The sequence below is a fragment of the Mandrillus leucophaeus genome, unplaced genomic scaffold (genome assembly GCF_000951045.1).
Source record: "Mandrillus leucophaeus isolate KB7577 unplaced genomic scaffold, Mleu.le_1.0 Scaffold760, whole genome shotgun sequence".
In the NCBI taxonomy this organism is placed as follows: Eukaryota; Metazoa; Chordata; class Mammalia; order Primates; family Cercopithecidae; genus Mandrillus; species Mandrillus leucophaeus.
In genome coordinates, this window is record NW_012108253.1 from 1,266,433 (window position 1) to 1,284,732 (window position 18,300).

The 18,300-nt window shown below is 36.8% G+C and overlaps 1 protein-coding gene across 2 annotated transcripts in view; it reads right to left on the minus strand.

The window, feature by feature from the left end:
- LRRC16A (leucine rich repeat containing 16A) overlaps positions 1-18,300 on the minus strand; it is a 371,092-nt gene that overhangs the window by 76,238 nt on the left and 276,554 nt on the right. For both annotated transcript variants that reach the window (XM_011966488.1, XM_011966487.1), the window contains exons 24-26: positions 12,048-12,146; positions 2,606-2,734; positions 520-651 (exon numbers count right to left, since the gene is read on the minus strand). In XM_011966488.1, the coding sequence (XP_011821878.1) occupies positions 520-651; positions 2,606-2,734; positions 12,048-12,146 (360 nt within the window). The remainder of the gene's footprint in view (positions 1-519; positions 652-2,605; positions 2,735-12,047; positions 12,147-18,300) is intronic.

The window sequence follows — 18,300 nt, forward strand, 5'->3', positions numbered from 1 at the left end:
TCACCTTTTTTTCAGTGAATCTATAGGCAGGTCTCTGCAACTTTGAGTACCTTGTAATTACATTTAAATACCTTTCCTAGTCTTTCAACCAGCTCCTTACAAGATTATCTATTCACCCAGCGGCAGACTCCCCACATAAGCACTATCTAGGTAATGTAAATGTACTTACCATCATTTTTCCCATTCTCTAAATCAGATGTTAATAACAGAAGGTATTTTTTCCTGAAACACACTTCTCTTTCTACTCCCTTAATAGAAATCAATCATTCCTTTATCAGTGGCAACCCATAATTTATTAGGTACATTTAGAGGTTTACCATCAAAAATGATTATGTAAGAAGTCTTTCCAAAACTTATAATGAAGCTGCAAAAGACACAGTGTTCAATTTTTACTACAAGTACATCTTTGCAGCATGCACACATACAAATCTATAAAACACAGATAGCTGTGGAATAAAATGCTATCACACATAGTTAAATCTTAACAATTTCATTTCCCAAATAACATATCCCACAAACCTTTAGTTGTTCATCTACTACTCTTGTAACTTCTCCAGCCATTGATTCCAGGGTCTCCTGAATTGGACTGGATAACAAGCCACTGGCTCCCGCCCAAGATGCACCACCAACATGGTATAAATTTGGTAACAACTGTAAGAGAAATAAAAAAAAACCTCTTTATAACTGAGTAAATATTTCAATCAAAGCCATTGCAGAGTGAATGAGAAGGGTGAAGACATACTGTTAGGCATGATCTCTTCTCAGTCAAAGGCTCTTTGCACGGATTAATAAACTGATATCCAGACTATGGGCATTCATTTTTATTCAATGAATCATGGCAACCCTAAGAAACACTAGACTGGGTATTAGGAGACTTTCACATTGACCACTTCTGTCATTAAGCAGCTTTGAAACCACAGGAATAACACATTACCCCCTCATGTCTTTTTTTTTTTCTTTTAGAGATGGAGTTTTGCTTTTGTTTCCCAGGCTGGAGTGCAATGGCACGATCTCGGCTCACTGCAACTTCTGCCTCCCGCCTTCAAGCAATTCTCCTGTCTCAGCCTCCCGAGTACCTGGGATTATAGGCACATACCGCTGCGCCCAGCCCCGCTTCATGTCTTAATTTCTTCATCTGGGGTATGAAAGCTGACCTGCTTTTACTTACAACACTTCTGTCACCAAAAGTGTAGGTGTTTGCCACACCGGACAAGTCTCCAGTTCTCTGCATACACTAAATGGGTGTCCTACAAATCTATTCAATTCAATTCTGACACTGTCTACCCAGAGTTTGCCTCGGATCCCAAAAGTGAAGGACTCAGTCTCACCAGACTATCCCCAATTCAGATGGCAGTCACAGGTCCCAGGTTGTTACTGGTACTTCTAACAAGTCTTAAATTCAAGGGGCTCCCATAAATCCTTTCTCAGGTTCCGTAATTTGCTAAAATGACCTACAGAACTCAGCCAAGCATTTTACTTATGATTACTGGTTTATTATGAAAGATACAGCTCAGGAGTAGCCAAACAGAAGATGTATAGGGTGAAGTACAGAGCTGGGGGAGCTTCGGGGGCACTCTCCAGGTATACAGCCCTCCCAGCATGTTGATGAGTACATCAACCCAAAAGTTATCTGAAGACTACTGTTTAGACATTTTATGGAGGACCCATTACATAGACATGACTGATTAAATCATTGGCCATTGGTGTCCATTCAATCACCAGCCCCTCTCCATTTCCAAGGATTCCAGGGGGTGGAGCTGACAGATTCAGTTCACTAATAACATGGCTGGTTCCTCTGGCAACCTTCCCTATCCTGCAACTTTCTAGGGGCACAGGAAGAGTCACCTCATTAGGATAAACTCTGGTGTGATGAGAGGGGCTTTTCATTAATAATAAAGATGCTATTATCATCTCTGTCACTCAGGAAATTACAGGGGTTTTAGAAGCTCTGTGCCAGGAACCAGGGACAAAGACCAAATATTATAACAAAAGATGCTCCTATCATCCCTATCACTCAGGAAATTACAAGGGTTTTAGAAGCTTCATATCAGGAACTGGGAACAAAGACCAAATATACATTTCTTATTGTATCACGAGAGTATCTGATTGATCTACAGATTCCTCATACTCATGACATTCAGTGATTGTGTGATTCTAACAGCAGAACCAAAACCAGATCTCAGTTTTTCCGACTCACAGTTAAGTCCTTGCTCTACTAAGTCACACACTGGGAACCAAAGTCTAATGTGAAAGCAACTTCCTTTTAGAGGCAACAGCGGGGAGTTTCATGTTATCAGCTTAGAAGCAGAATCATTTTAAATGAGCTGTTACTCATTTAAACTACAGCTCCCTTTCAGTTGTTGAGGGCCCAATCACACCCTCTGGAAATCACACTGGCCCTCTGCTTTTTATTCTATATCTTGATTATTGGTAATCAGCACAGGTACAGAAAGGAGGTCAAGGCTAATTCAGCTCACTTTGCCACTTGTTAGTAAACTTGGAATTGGGTAGAGAGAGAAAGAAAGTTGAAACTGGTTTCTAAAACTAAATTTTATTAAACGCTTTTATTACAACAGACTCTCACACAGCCTGAAGTGAAACTCACCGTTTTAGAGTTCTTAGCATCACGCATGAGCCGCTCTGCTGATTTTAAATCTTCCTGGATAGCATCTCCCCCACAATTTCGTAAGGAGTTGAGATGATCTTGTACTTTCACACATATTCTGTCAATCATCTGCTCCAAACCAGAAAAAGGCAAGCATCCAAGTCAGCCACGCCGATATTCAGATAGAAGGAAACACAGAATGAAGGAGTATGAAAACAACTTCAGCAAACCACAGAATGCATGAGGATGAAAACCTCAAACCCTTCTAACTGGAATCGTTGAGAATGCTGCTTATAAGCAATTATTAATTAACTTTATTCATGCAAGTAACCTTTGGCAACTTTAACGCCAGAAAAACATTGAAGGCATTTCAGTTCCCTTTCCTGCCTTAGGGAATGCAGCACCTAGAACAAAAGTGAACACTTCTTGATGATTCAGAAGCTCACTTGGTGACATTCTGCTAGATACTAACTCCTTCATTAACTTTCAGTGAGCACCCTCTATGTGTTAGACATAGAGTTAGGTACTGAGGAAATAGAGAAATAAAATGTGCAACACTGAGACTGCTGCGATGACTACAAAATGATGCCCGACAGTCAGTTGGTCTCAATACTATAGAAACCAGAGTATCTCTTAAAAATCGGTATTTTTAAAATTGATTCAATTACATCAAGTATTTTTCTTTGTAAACTAAGAGCTACCAAAAAACAAAAACAAATTGAGGTTTTATTAAACTGACATAGGTAATAATAAAGTTAATATCATCTAATTTACAGTAAGATGCCTCCCCTGCCAGGTTAATTGCACCTGAATCATTCTCAACTGTTTTACGGATATAAATACAAAACCCAATGGGAGATGGTGGATCCCTATGGTAGACAAAAAATATTACAAAAGGTAAGATTATGCTCTTCTATACTTATACAAAAAAGCATGAAGGAAGCCAAGAAGTCTGAAGAAAAAGATAACCACAGTGTGGTTTTAAAAGTGTCTCCAATATTTTCGTCAGAGCTGCCGGTTGTCTATTTATTTCATGTTCTTAAAAAAATTATTCATGCTTCAAAGACCTTACATGTCAAGAGTCCCCTTCCATCTGATAATTCATTTGGCAGAGGAGACAAACAATATTCTTTTTTTAGTTAACTTTGCACTTCTCTATTTTGAATTATTTGATATCATAACTATAGGAAACTAAAGTCTGCCCTTCTTCCTCCATAAATTTCAAAATGATAAAGAGACTTTTACACACTATTCCGAAGACTTCAAGTCTGATTACAAAGCCCATGTTTACTTGCTGCAGCACTGCCATCTCTCTTGCCTTTTTCTTTGTAAAGTCACGTTCATAATATCTACCGCACCTTCTTTACTAGTGTGTTATGAAGACAATTCAGTAAAATAACACCACTCAAAGCACCTATTACTGATAAAGGGCCAGTAATGCCAAAGTTCATGTATAATAAAAACAGCTCCTATTGCTGTAAAATATATTGAGGTTACATAAGTTAGTATCTTGAGATCCCCATAAGAAAAAGAAGTTATATGAATATTGCTTCTCACATCAAATTCTCTGCCTAAAATCCCTAAAATTTAAGATAAGAAAGTTATGATTCCTGCCTATGATTGTAGGCAGAAATCATATCTTTCTGCATTTACACAATGCCCTGAATAGAGCTAACTTTAAGTTTTTAAAAATCTTAATTGATAGAAATCATAACTCTTCTAACTATTGTATTGATCTGTGCTTCCCGAAGCAAAAAGGGTCATCAATAATTCATATTTTACAAAGAATGACTGCCCAATTTCAAGAGACAAATAAGCCACACACTAAGAAAGAAATTGATATACATTTGGGGCCACAATAGGCTAATTTGAGAGGCATGTGGATGAGGTACTATAAAGCTGATATCTTTAATCACCAAGAGAGACCAAAGAGATGCTTGAAATGTATGCATTCACCAAAGAGAGAGGGTTTACAGGAACTTAACAAAAACGGTCTTTAAGTAGAACATTTTAAAATGTCATCCAAAAGAAAAATCAAAATTAAGTTCTTCAATTCAAAGGAGACATAAAAATCTCACGTCTCCAAGATTCTTCTGAGCATAGCTCAACAGACCACATGTAGATCCTTTACCATGAAAGAGCTCAAAGCTCAGAAAAGGTAAACTATTTAAGATGACATACAATGATTACACAGAGTACAAATTGAAAATTTTGAAAAAAGTAAATCAAGGGGTTTATCAGTTCATAATTCATCTCTCAAGTACATAAATATGAAAAATAAACGAGATGCAATCTGAAAGGCTATAATCTCTTGGGTTACTCTGTTAGAAGACCTCATAGAAGACGGTTGTGTTAGGGCTGTTTAGTTTAACCTCTCTACTTCACCCTAACCCTATAGTGTTCAGTTTCTCTAAAGCTACACAGAAAAGTTGTTGACTGCCATAGTTTACGAAGTTCAATTCCTTCCAAGAAAATGTACCCTGTCATTCCCAGACATGGTTTTGAGTCTCAATCTGTCTTCTTACATCCATCCTGCAGTTCCCATATCTTCCCCGTGTGAACACCCTGCATAATCATATGATCTCTTCCAGTGACAGTCTTGCACATATTTAAATACACCCATCTTTTCGTCCTTAGCGTTCTTTTCTTCAGGTTTAACATTCCCAGCTCCTTTCCCATGCCTACACTGACACAGTTCTGCAGCCCTTGACCTCCTTTCCTGTAAGTCACTTCTGCATTCTGTCTTCCACCTAGAACCTCATGAAGTATGCCCCCCTCAGTGAAATGGATTGTAACATAAGAGTGGACTGGTAAGCACAGAGCTGAGCTTCCTTACTGTAGAAAGTATACCTTCATTAATACAGTACAAGTGAAATTGGTTTCTTTGGCAACTATGTCACAACACTAACTCATATCACACTTGCTGGTGACTACCTAGGCTTTTTCAAATATACTAGGCTATTGAACCCACGTGTAAGTATTACAACTATTAGCAATAAATGTCATCTGTTGTTGCTCACAAGTTGATACAACTGATCTTACTTCCAGCAAACAGCTTATTCATAGAAAATTTTATCACTCTCCACATCTGTTTCTTTATTCCATTCAATAGAAATAAACTGAACACCTGGCATAGAGGAGATATAGTGTTGAAAAACGTTACCCCTTGCCATCAGCAACTTAAAAACCTAGAAGTGGGAAGAAATATTGACAATTAATAGTAACGTAAGACACAAAGTGCTACATAATATAATATCCACAAGGACATGAACATTTTATTTTCTTCACTGCTGAATTCCTATTTCTTAAGATAGTGCCTGCCATATCATAGACCTTTACAACTGTTTATTCAATGATAAATGAATGATATAAGCTTTTAAAAAATTTTAGCCAAAGGAGGAATCACACCTAGGTGAGGTTAAAAATAACTTTTATTTATTTATTTTTTTAGCTGAGTCCTGAAAGATTTGTACAGATTGAGAAAACAGAAGGGATTGTTAAGCAAAAGAATGAACCCAAGCAGTGGTACATCCAGACACTATGACTCCTATCTCCTGGTTAGGAATAGAGGCACCTTATAGTGGGAGATCAGATTGGAATGATGGGTTAAGGTAGGATATTATAGCACTCCAGTGCAGGCTAAGAGGTTGAACATGGTGTCCAAGGCACAGAGTGCCACTTCCCCAGCTCTCCCCCACAATTGTGAACTCTAGAAATCCCTTACCATAAAAACATTCATGGTGGCTCAGCTTCCCTGATACAAAGGGCATGGGGCTGTGGAAAGCAGGAAGAGACACGGAAGATGAAAAAACTAGTTCTTGCAGTTCTTGTTAAAAAAAAAAAAAAAAGACGTAGAAGGTAGTTAGTAAAAAGACCTTAGCAAGAGGGCTGGTAGTATAAATAAAAACAAAAGAAGTATCTTTTGCAGCCACTGGACAGTATATAATGGGTAATGGATGGGGAAAGCAAATGAAGAGTTCAAGATGATTCCAAAGGTTCAACTCTCAGTGAATGATGATTTTCCTGAGTGAAATGGCAAAATCAAGAGTTCAAAAGGATGAGTTTGGTCTTAATGACTGGTATCTCAGAATGCCAAAGGAGTGGAGATGCTGAAAAAAATAAGTGGCAAGATAGGGCTCTCTGGAAAGAAACAGGGACTGAATGGTTAGATCCAGGAGTCATCTACAGATGAGAGAGTTAAAACAGAAGTAAACAGCCAAAGGAAAAGAACACTAAATACAAAGCTTTGAAAAAAAATCCTGCATTGGGGATATGAAAAGAGAAAGAGTTGTGTAGAAAGCAGAAGGTAAGACACAAGAGTGGTAGAACATTCAGAATGGCACATTGTCCAATGAACTAAGAATTGAGTTTTAAGAAAGATGAGATGGTCCATAATAATGATGGTAACCGTAATAATAAAAATAACAGCCCAAAAAAACCATTAATGTTTACTGGTAAGAAGCCAAATACTTTTCAAGCATTATCTCAGTTACTCTTTATAGCACCTTCATAGATGGGTACTATCATCATCCCCAATAAACAGATGAAAAAACTGAGGCTTAAAGAGGTTAGTAAGTGACTAACTTAAGTTCGTACAGATAGGGAATAGCAGAGCCTGGATTTACGTCTGGGTCATCTGACTTGAGAGCCCAGATTCTTAACCATAATATTCTGCCTCCTTTTATCAAGAGACGAAGAAGGAGAAAAGGCCCCGGTACTTTGTGACAAAGAAACCAATGAAAGAGCCATTTCAGTAGATAAAGAGGGACAGAGGCCATTTTTCAAAAGGTTGCAAAGTGAGTGTTTAACAAAGTTAGGACTGCAAATGTAAAGATGTGCACATGAAAGAGGAAAGAGAATATACCAAGCAAATAGCTGTAAGCAGTAAAGCCCCCTCCCCCGCCTCCTCTTTCTTTCTCTCCTTCTTTCCCCCTCTTTCTTTCTCTCTATCTCTCTCTTTCTTTCTTGGTAAGAAGGCTAAATAGAAGAGCGTGGCAAGTGGCAGGCAATTCTGGGCCTGTTTTTATAACTACGGTTTTATTGTAACACTCATTCATTTACATATTGTCTGTGGTGGCTTTCACCGTACCACAGCAGAGTTGAGTAGCTGCAACAGAGATCCTATGGGCTCCAAAACTAGTAAAATATTTACTGTATGGCTTTTTACAGAAAAAGTTTGCTGAGTCCTAATTAAGAGGCTTTATCATCTGGAAAAGAAGGTATCAAAAACGAAGGTAGAATGTTGAGTCTTACAAAAATATTTCCTAATCAAAGTCACCAGACAAAAACAAATACAAGCAGTTATGAGACTTCAATATTTCATTAAAACATTCTTTAATGCCTTTGATGTCACCTGAGAATGATGACTGAGAATGATGGCTATTAAGTTGGCAGGGGCATTAGTCACAGAGGGTCTATCCTTTCTATATTCAGGTTTTTGGAATCTTCAAGGTAAATCTCTCCTGAAGTGACTAAAATGATTAAAGTCTAAAAACTGCTAATCATAATGTCCTAAGAAATTCCCAAAGTGTAAAGGTGGCAATATACCTACTACATAATGACTCAGATAATTCAGAATAATGCCATCTATGCAGAATTAAACATCCACCAACTGCTCTTGTGTACAATTTTCTCTCAATTGATGAAACGTACTTTTAAAAATAAGCATTAAAGGGTGCTGCTGTAATTTCTTTTGGATGGGCAAAATCTGCTCTGAATTAGGGGTAAAAAGTTGGAAAGATATTATATTAAGAAAAGAAAGGCTGAGGCAGGAGAATCGCTTGAACCTGGAGGCGTAGGTTGCAGTGAGCCAGGATCGTGCCATTGCACTCCAGCCTGAGCGACAAGAGCGAAACTCCGTCTCAAAAAAAAAGGAAAAAAAAAGAAAGAAAAGAAAAGAAGTCTTGGGCCGGGCACGGTAGCTCACACCTGTAATCCCAGCACTTTGGGAGGCCATGGTGGGTGGATCACTTGAGGTGAGGAGTTCGAGACCAGCCTGGGCAACATGGTGAAACCCTGTCTCTACTAAAAATACAAAAATTAGCCGGGCATGGTGGTAGGTGCCTGTAATCCCAGCTACTCAGGAAGCTGAGGGAGAAGAATTGCTTGAACCCGGGAGGCAAGGGTTGGCAGTGAGCCGAGATTGCGCCACTGCACTCCAGCCTGGGTGACAGAGTGAGAAGTCTTCATTATTGTAGCTCATAAAGGAACACAAGACACAGTTTCAATGTAACTATCATTGCTTTTCATATTAAACACAAAAACCTGTTAATAATAGTAAACCATAAAATACTAGGCTAGTATTAGTTCTTTGCAGGAAAATAAATTAGATTTTTAAGGGACTGGTAAGGTCAAAATAATGGCTTTCTTTATCAAAAGTCCTGCTACTTCACCAGTACAACTTTTCTTCTCAACACATATTGGTTTACTTTTTCTTGCTTAAACAATGCATATTTACTGTAAAACATTCAAACCATACTGAGAAGTGTAAGAGAATAAAATACACCTTTCATATCACTTAAAATAACCATCATTAATATTGTGACGAACACTCTTTCACATGTCTCTATGCCTATCTATATAGTCATCCATATTTTACCTAATTGGAATATTATACATGACATTTTTATTATGGACATCTTTCTTTCATTCTCTGTTAAGAAGAAGCAACAGAAAATTAAATAACATTTTTAACAAGGTAAGAAAATAATGTGAGTCATTCAACATGGTCTAAAATGACAAAAATTTCCCTACTAGTCAATTCTTTTCAATTTGCAGAGAAAAATTCTTTTTTTTTTCCTAAAGCCTCTAAATTTCTAATTTCTCTAATTTCTTCTAAGCTTCTAATTTCTCTAAAGCCCCTGCTCCTTTAATTCCTCTGGTGGCTTCCATTTTAAATTTAAATAGGATACTTATTTTTATGTTTTTGATTTATGAATTATAGAAAATAGCAGTTAATTCCATGAAATAAAAACTAAACATTTAGCATACTTACAATACCATTCAACTTTCTCCCTCTTAAACTTATAATTTTAGTATCTTTCATTACCTTTACATTATTGTGATTTTCAACATTTACAATCTGTTATGTAGCAATAATTAAGATTGCCATTCAGATGATTAGAGACTTAAATGTTAGACCTAATACCATAAAAACCCAGAAGAAAACCTAGGTAATACCATTCAGGATGTAGGCATGGGCAAGGACTTCATGTCTAAAACACCAAAAGCAACGGCAACAAAAGCCAAAATTGACAAATGGGATCTAATTCAACTAAAGAGCTTCTGCACAGCAAAAGAAAACACCATCAGAGTGAACAGGCAACCTACAGAATGGGAGAAAATTTTTGCAATCTACTCATCAGACAAAGGGCTAATATCCAGAACCTACAAAGAACTCAAACAAATTTACAAGAAAAAACCAACCCCATCAAAAAGTGGGCAAAGGACATAAATAGACATTTCTCAAAAGAGGACATTCATACAGCCAACAGACACATGAAAAAATGCTCATCATCACTGGCCATCAGAGAAATGCTTGTCTAATATTAAAATTTTAAACCCTCTAAAATGTAGTTACAAAGTTGTGATTATGGCTGCCCCAGAGAAAGACATGCCAATCCCATGTCCCTTAACCCCGTAGCTCAAAGTAGATTTTCCCAAAGCAGCGATTTTTAAAAACTTTCTTTCAGCTTGTAAAACTTCTACGATTTCATATCTGCTATCATATCCTATTTATACCTCATATTGCATACTTTCCTGTTTGAGAATTTATTCAAGTAACTTTTTTTCATATATGGAATACAAAGGGAATAGATTTTCTGAGTTCATGTCTGAAAACAGTTAGGTATATGATTCTTGGTCCAGAATAAATCCATTTCCAAACTAAGAAGACATTACTTCGTTTACATATACTAATTGGGATTGATGCTAAGAAATGATTCTAGTTCCCTTGTAAGATAGCCCATTTACTCTTTCTGGAACTTTTTTTTTTTTTTTTGAGTCAGAGTCTCACACGCACTTGGCCCACTGCAACCTCTACCTCCCAGGTTCAAGTGATTCTCCTGCTTCAGCCTCCCAAGTAGCTGGGAGTACAGGTCTGTGCCACTATGCCTGGCTACTTTTTCTTTTGTACGTTCAATAGAGACAGGGTTTCACCATGTTGGCCAGGCTGGTCTGAAACTCCTGACCTCAAGTGATCCACCTGTCTCGACCTCCCAAGTGTTGAGATTACAGGCGTGAGCCACGGCATCCGGCCCGGAACTCTTTAAGATTTTTTTTTCTTTATTCTAAGTGTTCTGAGATTCCATCAAGATATATTTAGGTGTGGATCCCTTTGCCCACTCATTCTGATCAATTCTAGTGGGCTATATCAATTCCAAGACTCATATGAAATGGTTTTCTATTATTTTCTGTTCTCTAATATCTCTCATTTTTATAATAATTTTGAAGCTCCATTAGAAGGCTGTTGATTATTCTAAGTCAATTAGCCACTTCACTTACTTTGCTTTCCTATTTTTAATCTTTGTCTTTTTTATTATAAGCTGTAAAGATTTGCTCTACTTTTTCTTCCAGAGGACCAGCTTAGTTTGGACCTATCAGTTTATTTAATTCTGTACCAGAGTATCATAATTTTAATTGTTAAGCACTGTTCTTATTCTCTGACTACTCCTGTTCATAGCAGCCTATTCTTATTTTATGGACATATCATTCTCTGTAGTCCCAATGAACTTACAATGACAATTTTTTTTAAAGCTCTCTGCTGTACTCTGCATTATCTGAGCTCAATTCCTTTGTTCATCTTGCTCTTTGACACATAAATTGCTTTCCTCAAATAGCTTGTGATTTTTGGTTTTGGTTAATTTTTTGAAAAGAAATATTTCACTTTTTAAAAAATTATTATAATTCTGTTTCCTCGGTAAAGCTGGGTAGAGCGAAGAGGAATGCAGTATAAGAGAAAAACACCTCAGTTTCTCTTCAGCATGTGTTAATTAACACTCATCAAACTTTTCTTCAAAAGAATCTCGGAATTTTTTTTTCTTTTTTTAATGAACCTGACATTGTCAACATAAAATCTGAGAATCTGTATTCTACCCATGGAAGTGTGAAGGAATAATGAGAAAGGAACAGAATGTCTCCAAAGTAGCAAATTTGATCACTTTCAGATTTTGTTATCTATTATAACCAAAAGTTCCTAATATTTGTATAGAAACCTATCTTACTGGCAATTGTTGATTGATAATTAAAAGAGCATATTTAGCATTAGAATTAGCCTACCTTTTCCTCCTTCAGTATCTTCCCTAAAACTCTACTTAGATTTGTTGTCATTTTCAAAAACTAGTTCTTATTGACCCGTTGGAAATGATTCAAACGCTAGAAGTCTTTTGCTCTCAGAGGGTCAGTTAAGAACAGAAGGAGAAGTCACAAGCACTGGCTCGCTTACCTGCTGGGTGGTGCTGGTGACAATACCCTGCTGCAGGCGGTAAGCCTGCTCTTGAAGGTATTTTCTAGTCTCGTGATTTCGTAGCAGGTAGTTTTCTATCTGGAAATAAAGCACAGGTATCCCTCAAGAATACATTTCAACCCAGCAGAGAATAAAGTACAAGTGAAACAGTCAGTTGCTGAACTTAAAAACCAAAGCGCTAATACACACATCCTGCCAGTGCCTTGACCCCACAAAACACATGGGATGGAGAAACTGGCTTTCATTGTGAGTACTGGTGGTTTTAGTTAGAGATTCAACTTGCAGGTAATTGGAGTAATTTTTGTGTAACTCAGTAGTTGAAAAAGATAAGCAGGTTTTTAATTGCCTGCAGGGTCAGAGACCCCACTTCGTGACTTTTCATCACTTTCAGCACACAACCTCAATCCTTCTCTCACATGAATTTTTAACTACCCAACAGTTCAGAAGTTAAATAAATATCCCCAAGGAATAAGGGTAGTGCTCTCTGAATCTCTTATAGCCTTATTCCAGCTGTAGAATGTATCAGCACTTAGAAAATTCTTTATTTTAACATAAAAAGAGACAGAATCGCTAATACATTTGAAGGATACAGGCTGGTACAACTAAAAGACATATACTAATTTCATTAACCCATCAAATTTTCATATTTTCTCAAAAACAGGACTGAATTATTAAAATCATAGCAAATAAAAAATGGATTTCTATATTTTTATACATAGATTATCTACTATGAAAAATTCAAAGGTACAAATAACTAGATTAAAATAAGCATTCAAGAAGAACAATATGTAATAAATATTTAACAAAAATGCAAGGTTAACTATTAAGAATGATAGGTACTATAAAGACGTTTTTAAAGGAATAATCTGAGGTTGGTAAATTTTGTCATCTATTTTTAAAAATTTGTTCTTTTTGTTTGTTTTTAATAACATCACTTAACCATTTGGCTTTTAATTTGTCACAGCAGTTCCCTGGTTAAGAACTTCTAATAACTGCGAAGCTCTAAGTATTTTTACATTTTAATTTTTATTTTCCATATGCTAAAATGACTACTACTTAATATCAATTAGAAACTATTAAAATACAGACTATAATTATGATCATCCCTTGAAAATATAAAGCAGAACAAAATGTACCTTTCCATTATACATAAACGAAGAAATTATAAAAACGAAAAGATACCTGAAATGAAACATCATTAAAGTGACACATTAATGCCTTGACAGTATATTACATTACTTTCTCTTGCTGCTTCCCAAGAAGTCATCTCTTTCCAAGGTGACATGACTATCAGTGCAAAATATTTTGCCGAAAAGATTCTTGCCTGAAATATATGACAGGCACACACCACCATCCAGCTTCCGGTCCTTTTGCTTTATCAATTCTTATACATTTGGCCTCACTGCAGCACTGGCTGTGGCCGGCTCTGAGAGAAGTTTGCTTTTTCAGAAGGCTCATCTCACACACAGGCAGTGCATCCAAGGCTGGCTCATGCCTTCCAGACATTTCCCCAGATGCACCAGTGGTGCTTTATAGACTTAAGCCAGGAAGGATTTTTTTTTAAAAGTAATACTCTAAAGCTTGCTTCTAAAAACCAGTTCAAAAGGAAGAAACAGTAACAATTTTCAAGTGACTTTAATATCAGGTCTGTATACACCACCACCAAAATTATTTGCATCTTAGATTAACAGGGTAAACTTTGCTTGCATGTACCATTTCAGACTAAGGACAGAAAATCCACCTCCTGAAGGACCAAAGGGGTCATTATCATGTTTACTGGGCTTCCCTGGACAGTTGAGAGCAAGCTGGGAGATAACCTAGAGCTAGTTAGACATCGCTGGTCCCACTGCTGATAACACAGCAAGAAGCAAAAACGAAACAAAAAAATCTGTATTTTAGTAAAGGAATCGTGTGTGTGTGTGTGTGTGTGTGTGTTTAAGATTGAGTATTGAATCACAGTATTTTTTTCTTCAGTAGAGTAATACTAAATAGTCATTTTTTTTCCAGAAGACAAAAATCTACCTGTTAAAATAAAAACAAATATATAAGAACACAGCAAGTTTTACAAGAAAAACCAATAGGCTGGGCGTGGTGGCTCACGCTTGAATCCCAACACTTTGGGAGGCTGAGGCAGGAGGATCACTTGAGCCCAGGAGTTGGAGACCAGCATGGGCAACGTAGCAAGATCTCATCTCTACAAAAAGTTAAAAAACTAGCCAGGCATTATGGCTTACTCCTGTAGTTCTAGCTACTCAGGAGGCTGAAGTGGCAGGATCACTTGAGCTCAGGAATTTGAGGCTACAGTGAGCTATGACTGCGCCACTGTACTCTGGCCTGGGCAACAGAGTGAGACCTTGTCTCAGAAAAAAAAAGAACAGAAGAGGAGAGGAGAGGAAAAGGAAATGAGAGGTGAAGGAGGGGAGAAGAACAGGAGAATGAGAGGGAAGAAGAGGGGAGGGGAGAGAAGAGAAACCAATAAATACAAGCTTTAAAGTCACCTATTTTTTATTAACAAAGCACAAATGTTACAGTTAACATAATCTGCATACTTTGTCCTGAACGTCCATTTTCTGTACCTATTTTCAATTTTCTGGCCTGTCAATTATGTGTTAATATAGTAGGATTCATATCTACCATGTTTGTAACTGTTTTCTATTTATTACATTTGTTCTTTGTTTCTTTAAGCATTTTGTATGGTTATATTTCTCTTCTCTCCTAGTTTATCAATTATAGTCCTTTTAAAAAAGTTTTTAGTGTTTGTCTTAGTGTTTGCAATATGCATTTATAAATAATCCAAGTCTACTTTCAAATAATGCTATATTGATTCATGAGTAGTGTAGGTACCTTAGAACATAAGATTGTCAGTTCCTTTTCCATCCTTTATACCACATTCACCCAGTACACTGTGGTTATTACTACTCTGAAAAAACAGTCATCTATTATATCAATTCATAATAAGAAAAATATAATATTACCTTATTTTATTCCCTCTGATGCTCTTCCTTTCTTTATGCAGATCCAATTTCTAATCTAAACCATTTTCCTTCTCCATGAAGAACTTTTAACATTTCTTGCAAGACAGATCTACTAGTGCTATATTCCCTCAGTTTTTGTTTATCCTAGAAAGTCTTTATTTCTCCATTACTTTTGAAGGATAATTTTCCTAGATACAGAATTCTAGGCTGCTGGGGGTTTTTAGCATCAACACTTTAAATATTTCACTCCACTTGCTTCTTACTTACATGGTTTCTGACAAAAAGAGTAATTCTTATCCTGGTTTCTCAATACACAGGTGTTTTTTTAGTCTACATTCTCTAAAGATTGTCTCTTTGTCGTTGGTTATCCACATTTTGAATTTGCTATACCTATGTGTGCTTTTTTGGTATTTATCCTGTTTGGTGGTCTCTGAGCTTTCTGGATTTGTGGTTTAGTGTCTGTTGTGAATTTCAGAAAATTATCAGCCATTATTACTTCAGATATTTCTTCTGTTCCTTTCTCTCTTTACTTTCCTTCTGGTATTCCCATTAGCTGCAAGTTTCATCTTCTATAATTATCCCACAGTGCTGGGATAGTCTGTTCTTTTCTTTTCTTTTTGCAATTCAGTTTGGGAAGTTTCTACTGAAGAATCTTAGAGCTCAATGATTCTTCCCTCAGCCATGTCCAGTCTACCAATAACCACCTCATCAAAGGCATTCTTCATTTTTGTTACAGGTTTTTTATCACTAGTATTTCCTTTTAATTTTTTTTTTCTTAAGAGCTTTTATCTCCTGCTTACATTACCCATCTGTTTTTGTATGCTGTCTGCTTTTTCCACTAAAGCCCTTAACAAGTTAATCATGGTTATTTAAAGGATCTGATAATTCCAAAACTAGTATCATACATAAGTCTCGTTCTGATGCTTGTTTTGTCTCTTTCACACTGTGCTTGTTGCTTTTTAACATGCTTTGTAATTTTTGGCTGAAAGCTGAAAATGATATATCTGATAATACAAACTGACGTAATCAGCCTTTTAGTGTGAGGTTTTATATATTAACTGGCTAAGAGCTGGGCTCTGTTTAGTATTTGTTGTAGCTGTATGTGCCAGAGGCTTTGATTTCCTCTAGTGTTTTTGCTTTTGTATACCGTTATTTTGGGGTTTCCCTAGAAATTCTTTCTTAATTACAATCTATGTCTTGCAGTTTGCTCAGTTGTAATCCACTGTTACTTTATTTGATGTGGTGATAAGGTGTTAGGAAGGGGAAGTATTCTATAATCTTATGATTAGTTTTTATTTGTTTGTTTGTTTGTTTTTAAGCAATCCTGGTCCCTGGGCTATGGCTTTCAGAAATATTTCTTATTCTTTTTAACCCTATCCCTTATGTGAGACAGAAAGGCTAGAGAGGGAGGGTTGTTTAATCATCTTTCCCCTGTTCAGGTAAGATCCTACTAAAGTGGTTTCTTTGGCTGGTAGACCTTTGTTATTTAGAACAAAATGCTCTGAGTATATTTCAAAATAGTTATTTTCCTCTTCCCCCTGTCAGAAAAAAAAAGGAAATTTCTCTCCAATCTTGACTGCGATAGCCTGATGGGACTCATGGAATTAAAATCCATGAAAGGGTGGGGGTTCCCTAAAATTGGACCCCTAGGAGTTTTTAGCTCTCAAGCTAGTCTATGCTAAGACTCTGGCAATTCATCACTTACTGTTTACATGCTCCTATAAGTTATTATTCTACTAGCTTCTGCTCCTGGCTATCTTGGCTAGGATTCACTGTGATTCTCCGCCCCTCTCTTTCCAGTCCCCAGTTTTCAGGGTGAATAGTTTTCCTTGTGGCTTAAGTTCTTTGACAGATCTAAGGAAAGTCATTGATTTTCTGTTTGTTCAGGCTTTTTTGCTGTTGTGAGGATGGGAGTGATAACTTCCAAGTTCTTGAGAGTTCAAATCTGAAACCAGAAATCTGGTTTCTCTAGAATATGTCATTTTTTCAAAGCTGATTAGTATCCTATTGGAAATTATAAAGATATCTAATATTTTTATGTAGCTTTTCACCAACTCCTTTTCACATATACTGTGTCACTGGATCCTCATGGTCACCTTAGGCAAATTAATCTTCCTGCTCTTTGTTTTCCATATCTGTAATAATAGAACCTACTGCATCGTTTTTTAAGGAATACATGTATTAATGTATGTAAAACATTTAAAACAGTGCCAGACACCCAGTAAGAATTACATATTGTCAGCTAAACCGTTATTACAAAGTTTTATTTTTCCTATCTATATAGTTGAAAAAAAATAAAGTTCAGAAAAATTGAGTAACTTATTGAAGGTTATAGGAAGAATTTAATTTTAAGTCAGATATTCTAAATTCAAATCTTGATTTATTTTGCCATACTACAGCTTTTCCCTCTCCCATCTCCAATCATATTGTCTTCTATTCAACATATGCCTAAAAAGTATTCAAGTGACCAGGCACAGTGGCTCACGCCTATAATCCCAACACTTTGGGAGGCCAATGCGGGAGGATTGCTTGAGTGCGGGAGTTTGAAACCAGCTTGGGCAACATAGCGAAACCTCATCTCTATAAAAAATTTGAAAAATTAGCTGGGCATAGTAGCAAATGCTTGTAGTCCTGGTTGAGATGGGGGGATCACATGAGCACAGGTAGTTGAGGCTGCAGTGAGCCATGACTGCACCACTGCACTCCAGCTTGGGCAACACAGTGAGACCCTGTCAACCAATCAATCAATCAATGAAATATCCAATCATACACACCAGGCATTGTGCTAGCTGTGAGAATAAACAAGATGAAAAAATACATAAGCTCTGCCTTCAAATAACTCATAGACCATTAGGAGAAAAAAACATGGAGCCAGGTAACTTAAATCAATGTTGCAAGGCCAATGACAGAGAGGAGCACAGGAAATCCGAAGACCATACACCTAGGGAAGGAAAGGGCCTCTGAGAAGTCTTCCTAGATGAGCTGACACTTACTTCAATCTCAACAGACCTGCATGGTAGTCAGGAAAGAAAAAGGATGTCTGGAACATAGCAGGGATTCTCAAACTTTACAAACACCAGGAAAGCTTGTGAAAACACAAATGCGAAGTCCTACCCCAGTTTCTGAGGCTTAATAATTTGCTTTTTTCTTTCACAAATTCAACAGCCCTTCACGCTAAAAACTCTCAATAAATTTGGTATTGATGGAACGTATCTCAAAATAATAAGAGCTATTTATGGCAAACCCACAGCCAATAT